Genomic DNA, 20419 nt, shown 5'->3' with positions numbered 1-20419 from the left:
TGCCACTGTTGGGGAACGTAGTAATTTCAAAAAAATTCCTACGCACACGCAAGATCATGGTGATGCATAGAAACGAGAGGGGAGAGTGTTGTCCACGTACCCTCGTAGACCGAAAGCGGAAGCATTATAACAACGCGGTTGATGTAGTCGTACGTCTTCATGGCCTGACCGATCAAGCACCAAAACTACGGCACCTCCGAGTTCTAGCACACGTTCAGCTCGATGACGATCCCCGGACTCTGATCCAGCAGAATGTTGGGGAAGAGTTCCTTCAGCATGACGGCGTGGTGACGATCTTGATATTCTACCATCGCAAGGCTTCGCCTAAGCACCGCTACAATATTATCGAAGATTATGGTGGAGGGGGGCACCGCACACGGCTAAGAGATCAATGATCAATTGTTGTGTCTGTGGGGTGCCCCCCTGCCCCCTTATATATAGGAGCAAGGGAGGGAGGCGGCCGGCCTAGGAGGAGGGCGCGCCAAGGGGGGATTCCTACTCCCACCAGGAGTAGGACTCCTCCTTCCCTTGTTGGAGTAGGAGAGAAGGAAAGAGGGGGAGAGGAACAAGGAAAAGTGGGCTGCACCTCTTGTCCAATTTGGACCAGAGGGGGGGGGCGCGCCTCCTTCCTTTTGGCCTCTCTCCTCTATTCCCGAATGGCCCAATAAGGTCCATATACTCCCCGGCGAATTCCCGTAACTCTCCGGTACTCCGAAAAATGCCCGAATCACTCGGAACCTTTCCGATGTCCGAATATAGTCGTCCAATATATCGATCTTTATGTCTCGACCATTTCGAGACTCCTCGTCATGTCCCCGATCTCATCCAAGTCTCCGAACTCCTTCGGTACATCAAAACTCATAAACTCATAATATAACTGTGATCGAAACCTTAAGCGTGCGGACCCTACAGGTTCGAGAACAATGTAGACATGACCGAGACACGTCTCCGGTCAATAACCAATAGCGGAACCTGAATGCTCATATTGGCTCCCACATATTCTACGAAGATCTTTATCGGTCAGACCGCATAACAACATACGTTGTTCCCTTTGTCATTGGTATATTACTTGCCCGAGATTCGATCGTCGGTATCTCAATACCTAGTTCAATCTCGTTACCGGCAAGTCTCTTTACTCGTTCCGTAATACATCATCCTGCAACTAACTCATTAGTTGCAATGCTTGCAAGGCTTAAGTGATGTGCATTACCGAGAGGGCCCAGAGATACCTCTCCGACAATCGGAGTGACAAATCCTAATCTCGAAATACGCCAACCCAACAAGTACCTTCGGAGACACCTGTAGAGCACCTTTATAATCACCCAGTTACGTTGTGACGTTTGGTAGCACACAAAGTGTTCCTCCGGTAAATGGGAGTTGCATAATCTCATAGTCATAGGAACATGTATAAGTCATGAAGAAAGCAATAGCAACAAACTAAACAATCAAGTGCTATGCTAACGGAATGGGTCAAGTCAATCACATCATTCTCCTAATGATGTGATCCCATTAATCAAATGACAACTCATGTCTATGGTTAGGAAACATAACCATCTTTGATCAACAAGCTAGTCACGTAGAGGCATACTAGTGACACTCTGTTTGTCTATGTATTCACACATGTATTATGTTTCCGGTTAATACAATTCTAGCATGAATAATAAACATTTATCATGATATAAGGAAATAAATAGTAACTTTATTATTGCCTCTAGGGCATATTTTCTTCACTTCAGATTTTGCTATGGTCCTGGTACTGTCCAAACAACTGAGATGGGAGCAGATCTGAGTGAATTTACTCACATAGATGTGCCAATGAGCGCACCTCAAACATGGTCTGTCAGTCAGTTGAAAGAATGGATTGCGGCAAGTTTAGGTCTTGATACTGAAACACACACCGTCGGTGTTCATGCATTGTGGACACGGTCAAGTTCAATAATTTACTTTTATTTGAGGCCGATAGAGCAAGACTCCGAATGGGTGCCGTGGTTACAAGGTTGTGAACGAAGGGGATGCAATCATGTTGCTTTAGTGCTTCCCGTCGTGAAGGAGGTCACTGCACATGAAGGCGAGGGTGGCTACGATCCTGGTCATAGCAGTGTAGGGAGGCAGTTATCTATGTCAAATGCTGGAGATGATGGTTACGAACAAGGACAGAGCAGTCAGGTAGAAGGAGGAAATGCTTATGGTTATGAACCAGGGCAGAGTAGTCAGGTAGAAGGAGGAAATGCCGATGGTGATTACAATGGCGAGGTGGACGCTGACGAGGTAGATGGGCACATGCAAGACCAGATGGAAGAAGAAGACACCGATGTTGAAAGGGGTCATGCCGATGATTCTGACGAGTCAAATGAAGAAGAAAATGCAGAGGAGGTCCCGAATCCTGCATCGTGGAATCATGACTTCTTATCTGCAATGACCGTGAATGATGGACATGATTCAGCCTGGCAATATCATAAGAACAATATTGCGACGGGTGCTATATATCTGAACAAGCAAGCCGTGAAAGATGCAATAATTAACTGGGCAATGTCCACGCAAAGGGTTTTCACATCTCAGGTGTACAGTCAGAAATTCCTGACAATGGTATGCAAGAACGCAGATTGTCCCGCCAGGGTGCACAGCTTTCTCCCTAAGTATGGCACAAGTTGGGTGATAAGTGACTTAGTTAATCACAGTTGTCTTATTCCCTGCATCCCTCAGGATCATGCCAACCTTTTATCGACGCTTATTGCTCGGTTGTTTTATGATGAGATAGTGCAGGGCAAAGCTATGGAAGTGAAGGCAGTCCAGACAAAAGTCTTCTCCAGGTTCAAGTACAGAATTTCTTATGGCAAGGCTTGGAGGGCTAAGCATGCGGCGCTTGAGAGGGGATTTGGTTCTTATTTTGATGCATATGACTCTGTTGTCCAGCTCCTCCACACCCTGCAGCAGCGGAATCCAGGCACCTATATCGATATCCAAGACATGTTAATGCCAGAGTTCCCAACTGTGAGGGTGCTGCATCGTCTCTTCTTCTCTTTTGGTGTATGCATCGAAGCTTTCAGGCATTGCCGACCGGTGATATGTGTTGACGGTACTTTTCTCACAGGCAACTACAAGGGTCAGATCCTGACAGCCATAGGTCAAGACGGCCAAAATCAAGTCGTCCCACTCACATTTGCTTTTGTGGAGAGTGAGAACATTGAAAGTTGGACATGGTTCTTCAGGCAGTTGAAAATATCAGTTGTGAAGGAGAAGACCAATATGTGCATCCTTCATGACAGGCATGCAGGTATACTTAGTGCGATAAGGACACTGACAAACCCAGGCCCTGAGGAACAAGTTCCATGGCAGGACTTGCAGAGCCGTTGGTGCATGCGTCATCTGGGGGCTAATTTCTTCTCGTAGTTTAGAAATAAGAACCTGATGAATCTATTCAAAAAACTTTGCAAGCAGAACCAGTTATAGAAGTACAATTTGATACGCGACAGACTTAATGTGTGCACGCAGAGACACGTGAGGGACAGGAAAGCTGCAAGAGATGCAGCGGTGAGGGCACATGTTGAAGCAGTAGCTGCACAGTTGGCAACAGGAACAGCGGCCGTGGAGGAGGAGCCTGTTGGGCTATGTGACCTGCCAGGCTTTGACCCACCAGGTACTAGGAGAAGGCTTGGGAGGTCAATTAAAACCTTCGAGTAGTGGATAGAGCATGAGCCTCTGGAGAGGTGGTCTTTGCTACATGACACACATGGAGCAAGGTACGGTGTCATGACAACGAACCTCGCAGAAACATACAACTTTGTCCTCAGAGGAAACCGGGCATTGCCACTTACAGCCATCGTTGAGGGTATTTTCTATGGCACCGTCAAGTATTTCGGAGATAGACGTCAAAAAGCAGAGCTGCATATCTTCAACAACCCGAATACACGGTACTATGAAAGAGTCACAAAGTACAAGGACAACAAGATGCAAAAAGCTAGATCACACACTGTAGTCGCCATCGGTAATCAAGAAAGAAGGTTTGAGGTCCGCTTAGCCAACAACAAATTCAGATGTGCAAGTGAGTTGAGGACGCATGAGGTGAAAATTGGTAATGAAGCGTGGCCAACGTGTGAGTGCACATGCAACAAACCGAAATTGCTTCACTACCTTGCTCACATGTACTTGCTGCTTGCGGGCAGCTTGGAATGGACGCAATATCGTTTGTGTCTCCATTTTTTCTGAAAGAGTCTGTCCTCAATACCTGGACAGGTGAGCTGATGGGTTTTCGATCAATGGGTAATTTCAATAGCGTCAACCCCGCTGAAAGGCGTTACATTCCAAACCCAGAGCATATGCGTACAAGTAGAGGCAGACGGCAGTGTCAGCGCATCCGGAATGATATGGGTGAATCTGAAGCAGGAGGTCCGACTAGGCAATGCATTCTATGCAATGAATTTGGCCATAGGGACACTAATTGTCCCACTTTCGCCACTGGGTGTGGACGACGCAACCGGGGAAGAAGAGGAGGTAGAGACAGTAGAGGAGTAAGGGCGAGAGGAAGAATCTAAGCTAGCAGTAGTATGTTCTGAATTTGTATTAAGTGTGGCACTATGTTCTGAATTTGTATTTAAGTGTGGCACTATGTTCTGAATTTGTATTAAGTGTGGCACTATGTTCTAAATTTGTATTAAGTGTGGCACAATGTTCTGAATTTTTATTAAGTGTGACACTATGTTATGAATTTGTATTTAGTGTGGCGCTATGTTCTGAATTTTTATTAAGTGTGGCACTATTTTCTGATTTTTTTTATGCGCAGGAATGTCGGGAATGTGGTTGCTGAATGGGGACATTGATAGGGGTCATCGTGGTGCGATATGGTATGAGCACAAGCTTGAACCTCTGGTCACTCGCACTCCTAAGGAAAACTGGATGATACACCCAGGATGGCTTCAGCGGTATGCGCTTTATTAATTTGCACACTAACATGCATATTAATGGAAGACACTAACTGAAATGTTCTCTGATGAAGGTTGAAATGGGCCGACCTTTTACCTTTCGCGCGTCTGGTTGAGTCTATCCCGGGTGAGAAACGCATCTCCATCGACGGGTCCTTACTGAGCTGCTTAGTGGACCGTTGGAGGCCAGAGACCCACACGTTTCACTTCCGATGGGGAGAGATGGCTCCTACTCCGGAGGATGTGTCACTTTCACTCGGACTACCGTTGGCAGGTCATGCCATAGGACCGTTGCATGCACCGGCTGGTTGGGAGCGAGCCCTTACACAACGTTTTCATGGTGTTTTTCTAGATGCTCCGGAACCGGTATGGGAGCATCACGGACCTAAGTATGAGTGGTTGCTCAATTTCTAGGTAATTTCCCCAACCTCTTATCTTCAAGTTATCGTGCATATGGTTTTACAGAAAATAATTGCGGCTAACTAAAACTTTCTCTTTGCTTAATGCAGATCCAAAACTTTCGGGCGTCGTTGACTGTGGAACAGATCACTCGGAGCCTGGAGACCTACTTGATGTGGCTTTTCGGCAAGGTGATGTTCACAAAGAACCATGTCACCATTATTAGCGCGCTCTACATCCCTATGGCACTCGAGATAGCGAGTGCTCAGACGGCGGATCAGATCAGACAGAGGAGTTGGGGTTCGGCGGTCTTAGCGGCTACATACCGAGGTATGTGCAACGGTTGCCAGCTTACATCGAGAAAGCCAACCCTTCTTGGATGCCCTCTATTCCTACAGCTATGGTCGTGGGAGAGGTTCTCTATAGGGCGACCAGATGTACGTGTTTGTGAGCCTATAGACGCCATGTTTGATGTTGACGGCATCGACATGCCTACTTTCGGTCTGTGTTGGACACGTCGCGAGGTATGCACCGTGTTATAGTTTAATGCAACTTTTTTCTACACAAGAGATAGTTCGATGCTAGCGGCTACTAACTTTTGTTTTCTGCAGAGACGCTTTGCTAGTGATCAGACCAGGAAAGCATACACAGCATTGAACGAGCAGTTCGATGCGTACACCGGGGTCATCTGGCAGCCCTACACGGAAGCAGCCATACAAGCGAGATACCCTAGTGGTCTGTCTGTGCTATGCACAAGGGACCGAGATTACTGGATGACAAAATCAAAGATCATCTTCGATGTCTTCGTCGAGGAGATGGCACAACAGAGGGTTATGAGGCAATTTGGTCTTCTGCAGTTGGAGCTGCCTCCCCCTATAGAGAACCCGGTGCCAGCACACATCCACAGGTATTAACTAGTTTTTCAATGTTGCATTATCTTTCATAGTACTCCATTTGAAGCTTTAGATAATTGTTGAACACACACCACAATTTTAGGACGACAAGGAAGGGCATGACCAGGACAACTGCTGACTGGCTAGTTAGACTAGAGCCGTATGTTATAGAATGGGAGACAGCAAACACACATCTATGGCACAAGAATCACAATTTTGATCTCAATGAATTCAATCTCTATTTGCGGCGCTACATGACCGGAACACGGTTACGCATCGTTGAGCACTCCCACCCAGAGGAGATACCGGATCCTACTCCGTCGGATATGTACCCGAGCAATGACACTTCGGGCTCTAGGTAGTACGCGGTAAGATATATTTTCTTTAAGTAATGTTGTCACATACTTTGACGTGCAAGAGACATACATTATTAATCATCATGGAAATTTGCAGGCTACCTTGACACACGAACTCTACCAGGACGTGACCACCTTTGGACGATCACTGTCGTCTGGACCTCTTCTTCAACACCGTCCAGTGCTACAACCCTTCTTGGAACGAATTTAGAACAAGATACGGACTGTGTACGAGGCTATCACGTGCACCCGGAGAACCGACATTGTTCAGCACCAGTAGCAACAGCCGCGTCACTCCATGCACCGACATCAACCACGTCCACGTCTAGCACATCAGCCGACAACCAGGCCACCCCGTCCTGACCAACCTGACAGTTCAACGTGGCAGCAACCACAAAACTATGGTCCCACATCGAGCTTCGTGTTTTCTCCACAGCCACAGCATCACGGTCCCTCGTCGAGCTTCGTGTTTTCTCCACAGCCACAGCAGCACGGTCCCTCGTCGAGCTTCGTGTTTGAGCCAGAGCAGCCGTCACAACCAGCAGGTAAGTGTCTTCATTTTTATTGTTTTCAATATTAATTGAGGCGACCTCATTCTTCATGACTAAACGTTCCATCGTGCAGGAGCCTACGGATATCATGCGTCTATGTCAGCATCACATCATACGTGGGGGAGTGATCAACATCCCGAGGAGAACATACATGCTCAGATGTCGCAGCACACCCAGTGGATGAACATGTATTTGACTCCTCCACCAGGCCCCACACAGGATACACAGCATGACCAGGGAGAGTCTGAAATTCCTCCTCGTAACATTAGGCCACCTAACAGGTTGGGATAGTTGCCGCTTCCAGATCCGCCTCCCCGCCAGGCCAGACGTCGTCACTGACGCTTCCATCTATCAATAGAGACATGACCATCTACTTATGTATGAGACTTATGCCTATTCTGTGTATGAGACAAATGACTATGTACTTATGTATGAGACATATGCCAGTACTCTATTATCCGAACCACAACATCATATTTAGATAGAACATAATGCTCGTACAACAAGACAGTATAAACAACTAGATAGAACTGCATCTAAATTAACGGTACGTACGACTAAACTTACAACATACATCATAAAAACTACATGAAGTCATAATCGTCATCCTCCGTCGATGCAGAACTCTTTCCCTTCGAGGATGCAGAACTCTTACCCTTGGACGATGCAGAACTCTTGCCCTTCGAGGATGCAGTACTCTTGCCCTTGGACGATGCAAAACTCTTGCTCTTTGACGATGCAGAACTCGGAAGCGGCGGCATGAAGATATCATCTTCGTCCTCGCTCTCCTCAGTCCATAAAAATGGATGCTTTTCTGCAGTCCTTTTGAAAGTTTCACTCTCCGGCTCCACTACCTTCTTCCACCTTGCATGCAACCTAAGAAGTTCTATACGTACCTCCTCATAGGTCCTTTCAGGCCATCCAGACATACGTAATTCGTGAGCCAACTCATTCATTATGGTGTCACTACCGGTGAGTTCGTCCCATGGAATTATCCTATTGTCCATCCTGAAATCGGTAGCTAGCCTCAAAAGAGTCCTGCTCATCTCAGAGTGAAAACTACGATCGAAAGGATAATGGGACATCTCAACTACACTACACTGGAATGCTTATCCTCCTCTGTCTGAAGGGGGTTTTATAGGTAGGGATGAGAAAATGGCGAGAAAGAACGATTGCGGTATGGCGGGAAACGATTGGCGGGAAACGGGTGGCGGGAAAGAGTTGGCGCGAACATATGGCGGGAAACAGGTGGCGGGAAAGAGTTAGCGCGAACATATGGCGGGAAACGGGTGGAGGAAAAGAGTTGGCGCGAACATATGGCGGGAAAATATTGCGGGGAAAGGGTTGCGCGAAATACGTCATAGTTTATAAAAAAAATCCGGGGATCGTTCGGGACAAAAATGATGGCATGCACCTGTCGGCCCACAGCAAGCCAATTAGTCCCTGTCGGCCCACAGCAGGCCAATTAGGCCCTGTCGGCCCACTACTGGCCGACTGAACCTGAACTGGTGGCCGATAGGCCAATCGGCCAGCTGCAAGCCGATAGGATCTCAGTCGGCCTGCTGTGGGCCGACTAGGTCCACTCGGCCTGCTGCGGGCCGACAGTGTATTATTTTTTAAGCGTAATATTTGTGCAAATTAATAAAAAAATGTATTATTTAAAAAAATTAGCCATTGTATGGTATTCAACCCTTTCTTTCTTCATTTAATTCTATATTACTTCATCAAAATTAGCTAGTTGGCATACATTACGGGAAACCATAATTGGATGATACTTCCATTACAGGCAGCCTTAGTTGGATGTTGTAGTCGGCTTCTTGAGTCATGTGAAACAATGGGAACATCAAGCCATCGGTAGCGTAGAAATGAGGTATGTCCCGAGGGCGCCAGGACAACCGTGGAAAGCGGCAAATTTGTCAGGGAGAGGACATGGACACCCCTACTCTGTATCGGCAATGTAGCTCACCTCAACAACGAAACACCGTGACAGATCATGATGGCATGTAGGAAGCGAACCCCACCCGACGTTGATGACGACGTCGTACAGCCGACCGCGTCAATCCCATCGAATGGTTGTCTGGCCAGGAACTGCCTTCATGAAGCCAGAAGCAACAACCTTTTGCCCTCGAGAAACTGTCAAAAAGGTGATATTACAGAAGCTCTACAATCCTATTAGGGAAACTAAAATTGGGTAGTTGAGTTATTTACAAAAAATTGGATGGCATGTTAAACATTTATGCTATGGAAAAGAGAAGCATAAGCTATGTGGAAAATAGTTAATTTTTTAAATTTTAGAGAGCAACTAATTGAGGAGTACTCCTTCGCGTTTTGGGGGCTCCCTTCAGATTTTGCTTTATTTTCTTTACTCATTGAGGAGTACTCCTTTGCGTCATGGAGCCAGAAGCAACAACCTTTTCGCGTTTTTGGCTTTTAGATGATTTTTTTGGTTTTTGGCTTTTCTGTTTTTCCTGGTTTTTGAGAGGATTTGGACAAAAAACCGAGGAAAACAATTTCTTGAAAAACACATTTTTTTTTCTTCCACGAGAGGCACAGATTACTTCTCGTGGAGGTGCGAATTTGTTTCCTCAAGAGGCACGGGCATGACCCTCAGAAAGGGAAAAAAATTCGTTGAAACCTATGAACATGAAATCTAGTTTAGAAGATCTCGACGCGCGGGACCTAATGGTGAAAACTGTTTGAGGTTTGAATGCACGGTTTAGGAGATAAAATATTTTGAACAAACAAATTTATGAAAAAAAAACTATCATATATATTGCAACAAGTGACGCACATGCAGCACGCCACTTGGTCACAACCTATGAGGTGAGAGTGATCTTTGAAAAAAAGTACTACTGATTTCGCCCTTTTTAGCTCCACTGGGCCTTGTTCGGTCTCCGCTCTGCTAGCATTGGGCCAGACCTTCTGTGGGCTTTACCACCTCTACTGCACACCATTCCCCTAGAAAAACATTAAGAAAAAACACCTCTACAGCGCCGAGGCCTTCTCCCCCGAATCCCACGCCGGCGGCGTTCTCCTCTTCGGCAGCCGAATTCATACTACAATTCAGTGAGATCAAGCACAATTATTTATTTTCCGCTTTTGGTTCTGAGCAGGTGCAAATCCTTTCAGTCACGAAACACATGGGAGTGATGTCTGAAGTGTACAATACCAGTTGTAAGCTATTCAGTTCGTTGATGGCGGCGAGCCGGTTAATCTGCAAATCTCGGAAGTGGAGAGTTGTGCGACCTGCCGACTGGGTATGTTATTTTGGGCGATTAATTAGCTTGGTTGTGGTACAATTTGTGATTTTCAAGCTGAAGGTAATTAGTTTTGAAGGGGAGCCTTGGCGCAGTGGTAAAGCTGCTGCCTTGTGACCATGAGGTCACGGGTTCAAGTCTTGGAAACAGCCTTTTACAGAAATGTAGGGAAAGGCTGCCCTTTAAGGTAATTAGTTTTTCTGACTTGTGCACTTTTCTGATGACAGAAAAAAAAATCAATGGTCTACAGGATCAGCTCATGGGACTTGAGGCAAGTCTGGCAGAAGCTCTGTCCAGTAAGCATTTCAAGCATTTCTTCACTCACTTGTGCACTCTGCAGTAAAGGGATCTATATCCTACTCAATTTGTTTCTTTTTTGTTATAATGGTTCACCACATGCGCCAGTTAATCAATGTTTGATTTCGTATTGGTGTCATTGCATTTTCCTGCATTTCGTGGAAGGGCTGAAATGTTGTACACTGCCTCTGCAGCCCAACTAAAGAAAAGATCAGAAAGTAAGCTCGCCAGTGAGTCAATTTCGATTGCCACTGCAACGAATGAGCAGCTCAGGAGCTTGGTCTTGTATTAGAGGGATAGGACTAGGAGAGACAAGTGTAATATCACATTAGCTTTGAGGTAAAAATGTAGATTCTAAATCATGGTACAATATTTTTAGGTGTCACAGTATTACCTGATCTGCAAAGCCTAAACTGAATAGGAAATTAGCAGTGTTTCAGTAGGATTTAAAGATATGAGTCCAAATATTCCAGTCTGAGCTCTTTTGAGCTCCTAGGGTCAACATCTTTTGCCCTTGTAATTTGTAGTTATGTTGACTCCAACATGATTCTTTTGTCAGAATATTTCCCCTGGCTATGCACAGAACGTGAAATCAACATACCTTCATACTTCTTTTGATGGCAGCTATCGAAGCTATTGAGGCTAATATTGACATGATGGGAAAAAAGAACCTAGACGAAGCTATCATGTGGTACAATAAATTTCTCGGTTTTGAAGTTTTTGCAGGAGAAGGTAATGAGAGTTTCAATGATATGGTCCTTTAAGTTGCTGCATACCATCACATGTGACATTTCCTCTTTTTTTCTAGGGGTTAGATTTGTCTTCAATAAAGTTGGCATGCAAAGAAGGCGGGCCTGTAGCCTGCTGGTCCTGCACTGTCTAATATTCATATTGTTTGAAAATGTATAGGCATTGAAGTTCTCATTTTCTTTATAACAGTAGTTGAGTGTATTCCACTGCTTAAAGACATTGAAGAATTGTTGGAAGGATTTCAACCGCACTAACGATCTCTCAAGTTTGTTAAGAGTCATCAGAGCAAGGTCCTGGGTTCAAACCAATCTCCTTGCAGAATTATTATGCAAAGGAAGGATGTCTAGAAAATCCCTTCCCCAGACCCCACCTCGTGTGGGAACTTTAAGCAATGGGTACACCCTTTTTAAAGTTGACATGCAAAGTCCTGACAATGAGTATTTATTTTGCACAAAGGTCCCATAAAGATGAATAGAGCTGTGAGTTACAATTTTCTACCTGTGCTGTCTAATATTCATATTGTTTGAAAATGTGTAGTCATTGAAGTTCTCATTTTCTTTGTAACAGTAATTCAGTGTATTCCATTGCTTGAAGACACTGAAGAATTGTTGAAGGACCGCACTAATGATCTCTTCAAGTTTGTTAGAAACACGAGAGCAAGATTCCAGCTGCTACCATTAAAGGTATTCCATTCTCCTTACAAAACTGCATCGAGTCCATTTTCCCTGAAATGCCAGTTAATGATGGCACTGTTTTCCCCCAAGAGTAATTCTTTTAATATTGCTGCAATAACGTTCTATGTATGTATCGAGTATTTTATTTACCTAAATTTTCAGCAATCTGTTTTCCACCTTTCATTGTTATGGGGGCCATATATGCTGCATCTGGTCTTATTCTCGATCTTTTAATTTGGATTATAGAAATGAATTTGCTTTTTAATACAGGATATTTATTACTCCCTCCGTAAAGAAATATAAGAGCGTCTAGATCACTACTAGTACTAGTTAGTGAAAATAGTTAGTAAATGGTCGAGATATGCGTAGTTTCCACTTCTTATGATGATATGAGAATAGACATTGAGTTATTTTTTTCTCGAACGGACACCCCAGTAATCATCATTGTATTAGAATAAACGGCGAAACGCCACGATGGAGCAAGTCTTACAACCTCAGAAAACAAAGAAGAGAGAGAAACAGACAGAAACCAAAGCCAAACCAAAAACAAGAAACAAAATACAGGCAAAAAAGGCACTGTACACTACCCTAAAACCTTATGGCATAGGCTCAGGAGGTCACCATGTTGAGGGCATGCTGAGTGCCTTGCGGCAGCAAGCAGGCATAGCTGCACTTCAGTGAGGATGGCGTCCGCCAGCATGGCGCATCAGGCGAGTTGTCAAAAACGCAGTCAGTTCGAAGGCACCACAGCTGCCACATCATGAGGACTATGGGAGATCTCACGCCTTTGGCCGTGTCTGCGTCTGTACGCTTTGCCGCGCTCTCAAACCAGCTCGTGAACTCGTCACCAGGTTGCACATGGAACCTTGCAATTCTTAGGAAATTGGCAGAATGCATAGGTCTATTTGTAGAGATCATATAATACAGGAGTTTGTTGGAAGAGCAATAAGTTTACTTCCTGCAATCTCACAATAAGTCCATTTACTCAAAAATTAATTTTTGACAAACATAATCGTGGGTGTATGTTTTAATTGACTGAGTGTCGAGATGAACCTTGACTTGAAATTATATTGACCATACTTTGCATGATGGAAGGCTGGCAGAATGTCTTAGGAGTTACTCTTCCTAATCTTACCCATGATGAGTAATCTTCCTAATAATCTTGGTAATTAAAATTTATGGTTTAGTTTTCTGATCTAAAGTAGCTGAAGCTCCACTGTGTTTTTCTGATTTGGTTTCACAAAATTGTCAAACTTCAAGGATATTGAACTGCAAATAACCTGACAGCTAACTGAAAGGAATGCCTTGCCAAGTACCTACTGCAGAGTAGTTCATTTTCACGTCTGATGTAGCAAACCATGCCTAGTGTCTGCTTCCTCGTGATGAGTAATACTGAAGATGGTGTATGGTAGAATATTTATGTCTAAAGTTGGGATGCCTAGCTTGTGAGCTATATAAATCTTTGTTCTGCACTACATGTGGATTTGTAAATGTGCTAAATATTCCTTTGTCATTTATAGAGTTCTAGTGTAATCTCTGTGTGCAGGGGTTCATCCCACAAGTTCATGTTGCCCAGACACATCATCCATAACAACTTCATAATCACCGGCTTTGTCCGTTGATACCAGAAGCGAAAGTGGCAGCAATCCAAGTCATTTCGGGAACCATTCAAAGAGTCAAGATCTCCCCTAGATGCTAGAACGGACATGCAAAGCAAAAGAGGATTATACATGAAGCAAAGGGTCTGGACATGGCTCTGAACTGAAGAAACACTCAAAGAATACGGACATTCCTCAATGGTATCGTACCATCCTTGTCACTCAAGCAAATGAAAGAGTAGAAGATAAAACTAGCTAGGCATATGTTTCCCATTGCATGCATGTTTTTGTCACGTCATCCCGTTCGACGATTATCCGATCCTTTTGCCAGACAAAGTGGATTGGATCGTTAGATGGTAGAACAGACATGCAAAGCAAAAGAGGATTATCCCTGAAGTAAAGGGTCTGGATATGGTCCTGAACTTAGATGCTAGAGCAGACATGCAAAGCAAAAGAGAATGATACATGAAGTAAAGGGTCTGGGCATGGTCCTGAACTGAAGAAACACTCAAAGAATACATTCCTCAATGGAATCATACCATCCTTGCCAGCTCAAGTAAATGAAAGAGTAGAAGGCAAACTAGCTAGGCATTGGTACCAGGACAAAGCAGATCTATAGACCATGTGATGCTATTGTTGCCACACACCCGTGCATGCATGATAACCAATAATTCATTGGCATGTTCTTGGTTAGGCTCCAGCTCCTCCATTTTCTTGGTTGACGTAGCTAATCTGAGCCTAGCTAGCTTGCTGGACATACACCAGCCGGCCGGGCCGCGGCTGCGATGGCTGAGCTCGCGTCTGGCGCCGTGAGCTCGCTGCTGGGCCTCCTCCGGAACGAGGCGCTGCTGCTGAGCCGCGTCGGCAGCGACTCGGAGTTCATCAAGGAGGAGATGGAGAGCATGCACAGCTTCCTGGAACACCTGGCCAGGACCGCACCTCCTGCTGGCAGCGGCGGGCACGACGAGCAGGTGCGCACGTGGATGAAGCAGGTCCGTGACCTGGCCCATGATTGCAGCAACTGCATCGACCTCTACCTCCGGCGCGGTGACCCCGCGGTCTACCGTGCCAGGGCCGGCCGCTGGCGCTACCTCTGGTGGGCTTCCTGGTTGGTGCAGAGGATGGTCGCCCAGCACAATGCGGCCATCCGGCTGCGCGAGCTGAAGGAGCGGGCGCGTGACGTCGGCAAGCGGCGGTTGCGGTACGGTGTGGAGATCCCGCGGAAGGAAGCAGCGCCAACTTTGCCGTCGTCGTCTCAAGCTGCCGCTACACAAGACAAGGAGGAAGAGGAGGATGATGACGACGATCAGAATCAAGCGACCGACGGTTCTTATACCCGTCAAAGAGCTCTAGAACCTCGCCTTCTTGAAGAGTACTGCACCGAGAAGCTAGCCAACTGGCTGGAAACCAACGAGGGTGAATCCATAACATCAATTGCCCTTGTTGTGCCGGATGATATGCAGGACGCTGGTGCCATTGCACGCGACTCTTTGACTTCGCCAACCGCCAACTTCATGTGCAAGGTCGTCAATCTCTCGGCATTGCACCTCCCATGGGATCTTCCGCTGTTACCCAGTGAGATCCTCTGCTACATCTTGCGTGAATGTAAGCAGCATCAAGGCACGGAACAAGGCGAGCTGAACGTGCCAGAGGGAGATCTTCGGGAGAAAGTTTGCCGTTACAAAAATGAACTCCTGGATGAAGTATGGGACATGATTGGTTATAGAGAAGTCGATGAAAAGATTGAAGAAATCAGGAACATGGTTGGAGAAGTTGAAGCGGGGAAGATTGGAGGAGTTGATAGAAAGAAGGTTGAAGAAAATATTTGCTTAGTCATACTCCTCCATGCCCTGCGGCTCAGGCAGAAGGCGCCTGACATGGGTATGCCACTATCCTCCAATCAGGCTATAGAGGAAACTGCTTCCAGTCTGAAAGCTCATATGGAGACAGGCGAGTCCAAGCCCCAGATTTGTCTCGATGATGCCCAGTACAAAGATATCCTGCACAACCTGTTCCTGACAAACAAGCCCCCACAGTCCCAGCAGGTCCAGGAAGCCACCAGCAGCGCTACTACAATGAGCGTGGATCACACCAAAGAAATCATCCACAACCACAAGATTACTCTAGACATCATATTGGGGCTGCTTCCCAAGCAACAGCTACCAGAAGGCACCTCTACTAAGGAACAAGTCACTGATGCTGCTGCTTCTGTGATCAAACAAAAGGAGAACTCCAAGGAGATTGCAGGGGAGGTGACCAATGCTGCTGCTGCTGCTGCCTCTGTTATCAAAGAAACCAAGGAGAAAACGAAGGAGGTATCAGAGGAGGTGATCAGTGCTATTGCTTCTGCTGTTATCAAGGAAACCAAGTTGAAAATGGAGACATCAGGGGAGCTGGCCAGGGATATTGCTTCTGCCCTTGTCAAAGAAACCAAGGAGAAACTCAAGGAGCTATCCGCGGAGGTGACTAGTGCTATTGCTTCTGCTGTTATCAAGGAAACCACGGAGAAAATGAAGGAGATGCAAATTACCAGTGCTATTGCTGCTGCTGTCATCGAAGAAGCAAAGGAGAAGATGAAGAAAATAGTATCGGAAGAGGTTGAGACGGCCACTGAAGTTGCAGCTGCCATCAAAGAAACCAAGCGAAAGATGTATCAGTTCCTGTGGAAGATTGTGGGTCAGCTTCGTATCAAAGTGCTAGTGGACAAGATTAAGCCGCATCTGGAAAACAAGAAGACCCTGATTATCCTCCAAGATGACCAAGACTATGTTTCAGCCGGATCCCGGTGGGAGGAGACCAGAAATGCTTTGAAACTGTTAGGGTGCAGAGCAGTGATTGTGTCCACAAAGAACAGCCAAAAGGCCACAGAATTTTGCCATCCACCGGGAGTAGAGCCAATAACTTATTCCCTAGTTGGACTCTACCATGATACTGTGCTCGAGCTTACAAAGGCACGGATGAATAAGGGAAATGACGGCTACACCCCAAACATTCTCCGTGAAATCTTGGCCAAGTGTCATCCACATGAGTTCTGCATGAAGATCTTCACGTACGCTCTTTATGCTAATCCCAATAGGAGCTATGAAGAACTGTGCAAGTTACATGAAGATCTGGTTCCCCACAAGACATTTGGCAGTAAAGCTAAGAAGATGATCAAGTTCTCCTACAAAGATCTGCCTAGAGAACACAAGACTTGCTTGCTGTACCTAGCCATCTTCCCTCAAGGCCAAAACATCAAAAGGTCTACCTTAATAGGACGATGGGTTACGGAGGGGTTGATAACTAAGCAAGACTGGGCCACCGCAGTGCATCATGCCGAGCAATGTTTTGACACTCTGATTGAACGGGGGCTTCTTTTTCCTGATGAAATTGGTGCTGCAGGAAAGGTCAAGAGCTGCATTTTAGGTGATCAAGTCCATGGCTTTATCACCAAGGTTGCAAGTAAGGAGCACATTTTGGATGCACGCCTGTCAGATCTTTGGGCTCGGCATTTCTCCATCTTTAGTGGTCTCCGACTCCGTGCCTCTGATGGCATCGATAACTTTGTACACAAGCTCCCCAAATATTCACCTCAATTGCCGCTGCTCAAGGTGCTAGATCTGGAAGGCACTGAATGAGAAAAATCACTACCTCAGGGACATTTGCAACAAGATATTACTTCTCAAGTATCTGAGCCTAAGAAGAACAAATGTTAGATATCTTCCAGTGAAATAAACAACCTCCATGAGCTAGAGGTATTGGATATCCGGCAAACTATGGTACCTGAGCGTGCAACAAGGGATGTCCTGCTCCTGAAGCTGAGGCGCTTCTTGGCTAACCGCGTTGATCCAAATCCAGGACTCAATGATAAGTCGCCACACTTTCCTGTCCAGATTCCTTCCAAAATTGAAAAAATGGAAAATTTGGAGGTACTATCAAGTGTCAAGGCTTCAGGGGATGGCCGTGAGTTGAAAGAGATAAAAAATCTATGGCAATTAAGGAAGCTCGGTGTGGTTATTGAAGACAGGGTCATTCACCTCACGAGGTTGCTTCAAGCGATCAGTGACCTAAAAGATTGCCTTCGATCTCTTTCAGTCACCATATCATGCAACACCAGAACTAAGAGCATTCTATCCAGCAAAGAGGGGCATGCAATAGATGTGCACCGTTGGTTAAGACAAACTCCCAAGCATCTTCAAAACCTAAGCATCAACGGAGTCACAGAAAAGGTGCAGCTTCTTGAACCGCTGGCCAAAGGTAGTGATGAGCTTGCCAAGGTAACTCTGGCTGGTACTGTGTTGAAACAGGATGACCTGATGGTCCTTGCTGTCCTTCCGAAATTACACTGTGTCAGACTCCGATCCAAAGCATACAATGAGAGCAAGCTCACCTTCAAGGAGGAAGAATTCCAACAGCTAAAGTACTTTATTGTGGAGGGCAACATGACTGAGACAGACATCGAGTTTCAAGAGGTCGAGTTTCAAGATGGTGCAACTGCTGAGCTGGAGAAGGTCGTCTTGTCCTTCACCAACATAAGGTTTCTGAGTGGGATCGACAACCTTCCAAAATTGAAGGAGCTTGATTTAGAAGGCAACCGATTCCTACTTTCATTTGCTCAAGACGAAGCATCTCCTGAGCAAAGCACCAAGATTGGATCTGCTGAGCAAAACACGGAGGGCGGATCTACTGAGCCAAACACCCAGAGTAGAGCCCCTGAACAAAACAGCGAGAGTAGAGCTCCTGAGCACAACACAGAGAGCAGAGCTACTGAGCCAAACACTCAGAGTAGAGCCCCTGAACAAAATATCGAGAGTAGAGCTCCTGAGCACAACACACAGGGCAGAACTACTCAGGAAATCACTCGGATTAGTGACCCTGAGCAAAGCAACGAGCACAACACTCCTGAGCAAGACAGTCAGAATACAGCTCCTAAGCAAAACACTGACACTAGAGCCGAGCAAAACACGGGGAGTAAATCTCTTGATCAGAACACTGAGAACAGAGTTGCGGAGGGAATCACTCAGAGTAGAGACCCTGAGCAAAGCAACGAGCGCAAAGCTCCCGAGCAAGACAGTCAGAGTACAACTCCTAAGCAAAACACTGAGACTACAGCCGAGCAAAACACTGAGAGTAGAGCTCCCGATAAAAACAATGAGAGCAAAGCTGCTAAGGGAAACACTCAAAGTACAGCCTCTGAGCAAAACCTGAAGAGCAGAGTGCCCGAGCAAAACACTCAGAGCAGAGCTCCTGAGCAGAACCCCGAGGGAAAGTTCATCTTCAAGAAGGGAAAGTTCAAACATCTCAAGTATGTTCGTGTTGAGGATTCCAGAATGATCGACATCATGTTTGAAAGTGGAGCGGCTCCTGAGCTCAAGAAGATTGCCTTGTCCTTGACCAACGAAAAGTCCCAGCTCGATGGGGTTAGTGGCCTTAAAAAATTGAAAGAGATTGAATTGAAGGGTGGAAAATTCCTTCTTTCATCATTTCACAATGCCAATCAAATTTCCAAGGTGACTCTTCGTGATACTCAACTGAAGCAGGAAGATATACGGATCCTTGCTAAGAAAAAAAACCTACGCTGCCTAGAGCTCTCAGACTTGTCTTACGCCGAAAGCGAGCTAGCCTTCAACAAAGATGAGTTCCCAGCACTTGACCTTCTTATTGTTGAGTGCCGTGCCATCAGCAGCATCAGCTTCACCGATGGGTCTGCTCCTAAGATCGAAAGGATTGTTTGGTCCTTCGACGAGATGAAGTCTCTCTCTGGCATTGACAAACTTCTGAGGTTGAAGGAGATTGAGTGCATTGGTAACCATGTCCCTCATCAAGTGAGAAAATACATTGCAGCACATAAAGCGCAACCTGTGCTTACACACAAGAAGCGAGCACAACATGTCCCAGCGAAAGAAACAATCACAGCAGAAGAGGATGATGATACATGGTTTCCACCAATCCCCCGCTGCTTGAAGATCAAGAATCGACACTAGCTGGCTGAGGAAAGGCTTGCAAGGATTTCACTCTCATCCTCCGCATCTCCATCCAATATCCATTCATCACTGCTTCCCAGAACTGCTGGCCTGTTTGTCATGCTGTCCATATGCGTGCCTGTCATGGTATCACCTTTAATCCCCCGTGCTTGTGTGCATGTTTGTTTATTAATTTCCTGCAAAGTTGTGTGTATGCTCGTGTCTGTTGCGTATGTGTTTTCCTTTGGTTCATTCTGCGCGGCGGAATATTGTTGTTAGGATGAACCACAAATATGTCAGATAATAGTTGTCAAGCTATTTCGTCATTATGTACTTGTAAGGGTTGATGTAAGTATGCTACCCATATGCGTACCCTGGGAAGAACAAACTATCATGAACTGTGTATATTTACCTATACTAAGTGTGTCAGGATGTTATTTACCATTTCAGCATTCTGCATTCTTATATTGCAGTCAGGAACGTATGTTGTGTTTGTGCTTCTCCTAGCAATTTGTTCTTAATTCGTTAGGGCTCCATGATACAAAGATATATGAATCGATATACGGAGTTTACAAACTTAGTACCAGCAAATGGGTGTTCCATTTTGATCAGCTACGGAGTTTTGGAACCGACAAGGGATGCGAATGGAATGTTCTGATCGGCCCGGTGGTCTACTATTGGAGTTCATTACAGCGCTTATACTTGAGCCAGTGTGCAAACACTGTACGTATGATACTCCCTCCGCCCGCTTTGCGCTACTCCCAAGGACTCGAACCACATCTT

At 45.8% G+C, this 20419-nt stretch overlaps 1 protein-coding gene, 1 non-coding gene and 1 pseudogene across 2 annotated transcripts; all 3 read left to right on the top strand.

The window, feature by feature from the left end:
• Positions 1-4532, top strand: part of LOC147983395 (uncharacterized) — a 28773-nt pseudogene extending 24241 nt beyond the window's left edge.
• Positions 4533-5497: 965 nt separating this feature from the next.
• Positions 5498-6674, top strand: LOC147983394 (serine/threonine-protein phosphatase 7 long form homolog). The gene is made up of 4 exons (XM_087540716.1): positions 5498-5842; positions 5930-6225; positions 6315-6569; positions 6665-6674. Exons 1-4 carry the CDS (start codon positions 5513-5515, stop codon positions 6672-6674), a joined length of 891 nt encoding a protein of 296 aa, XP_087396842.1. The 5' UTR covers positions 5498-5512.
• A 7636-nt stretch (positions 6675-14310) lies between these two features.
• On the top strand, positions 14311-20033 carry LOC125535303 (uncharacterized). Its single transcript, XR_015615636.1, has one exon. It is a non-coding gene; the product is annotated as an uncharacterized LOC125535303 (transcript).
• Positions 20034-20419: the final 386 nt, after the last annotated feature.

Source organism: Triticum urartu, chromosome 2A, assembly GCF_056163025.1.
Source record: "Triticum urartu cultivar PI428250 chromosome 2A, HENAU_Tu73, whole genome shotgun sequence".
Classification (NCBI taxonomy): Eukaryota; Viridiplantae; Streptophyta; class Magnoliopsida; order Poales; family Poaceae; genus Triticum; species Triticum urartu.
The sequence above is the reverse complement of the archived record's forward strand: the minus strand, read 5'-3'. Positions and strand labels throughout refer to the sequence as shown.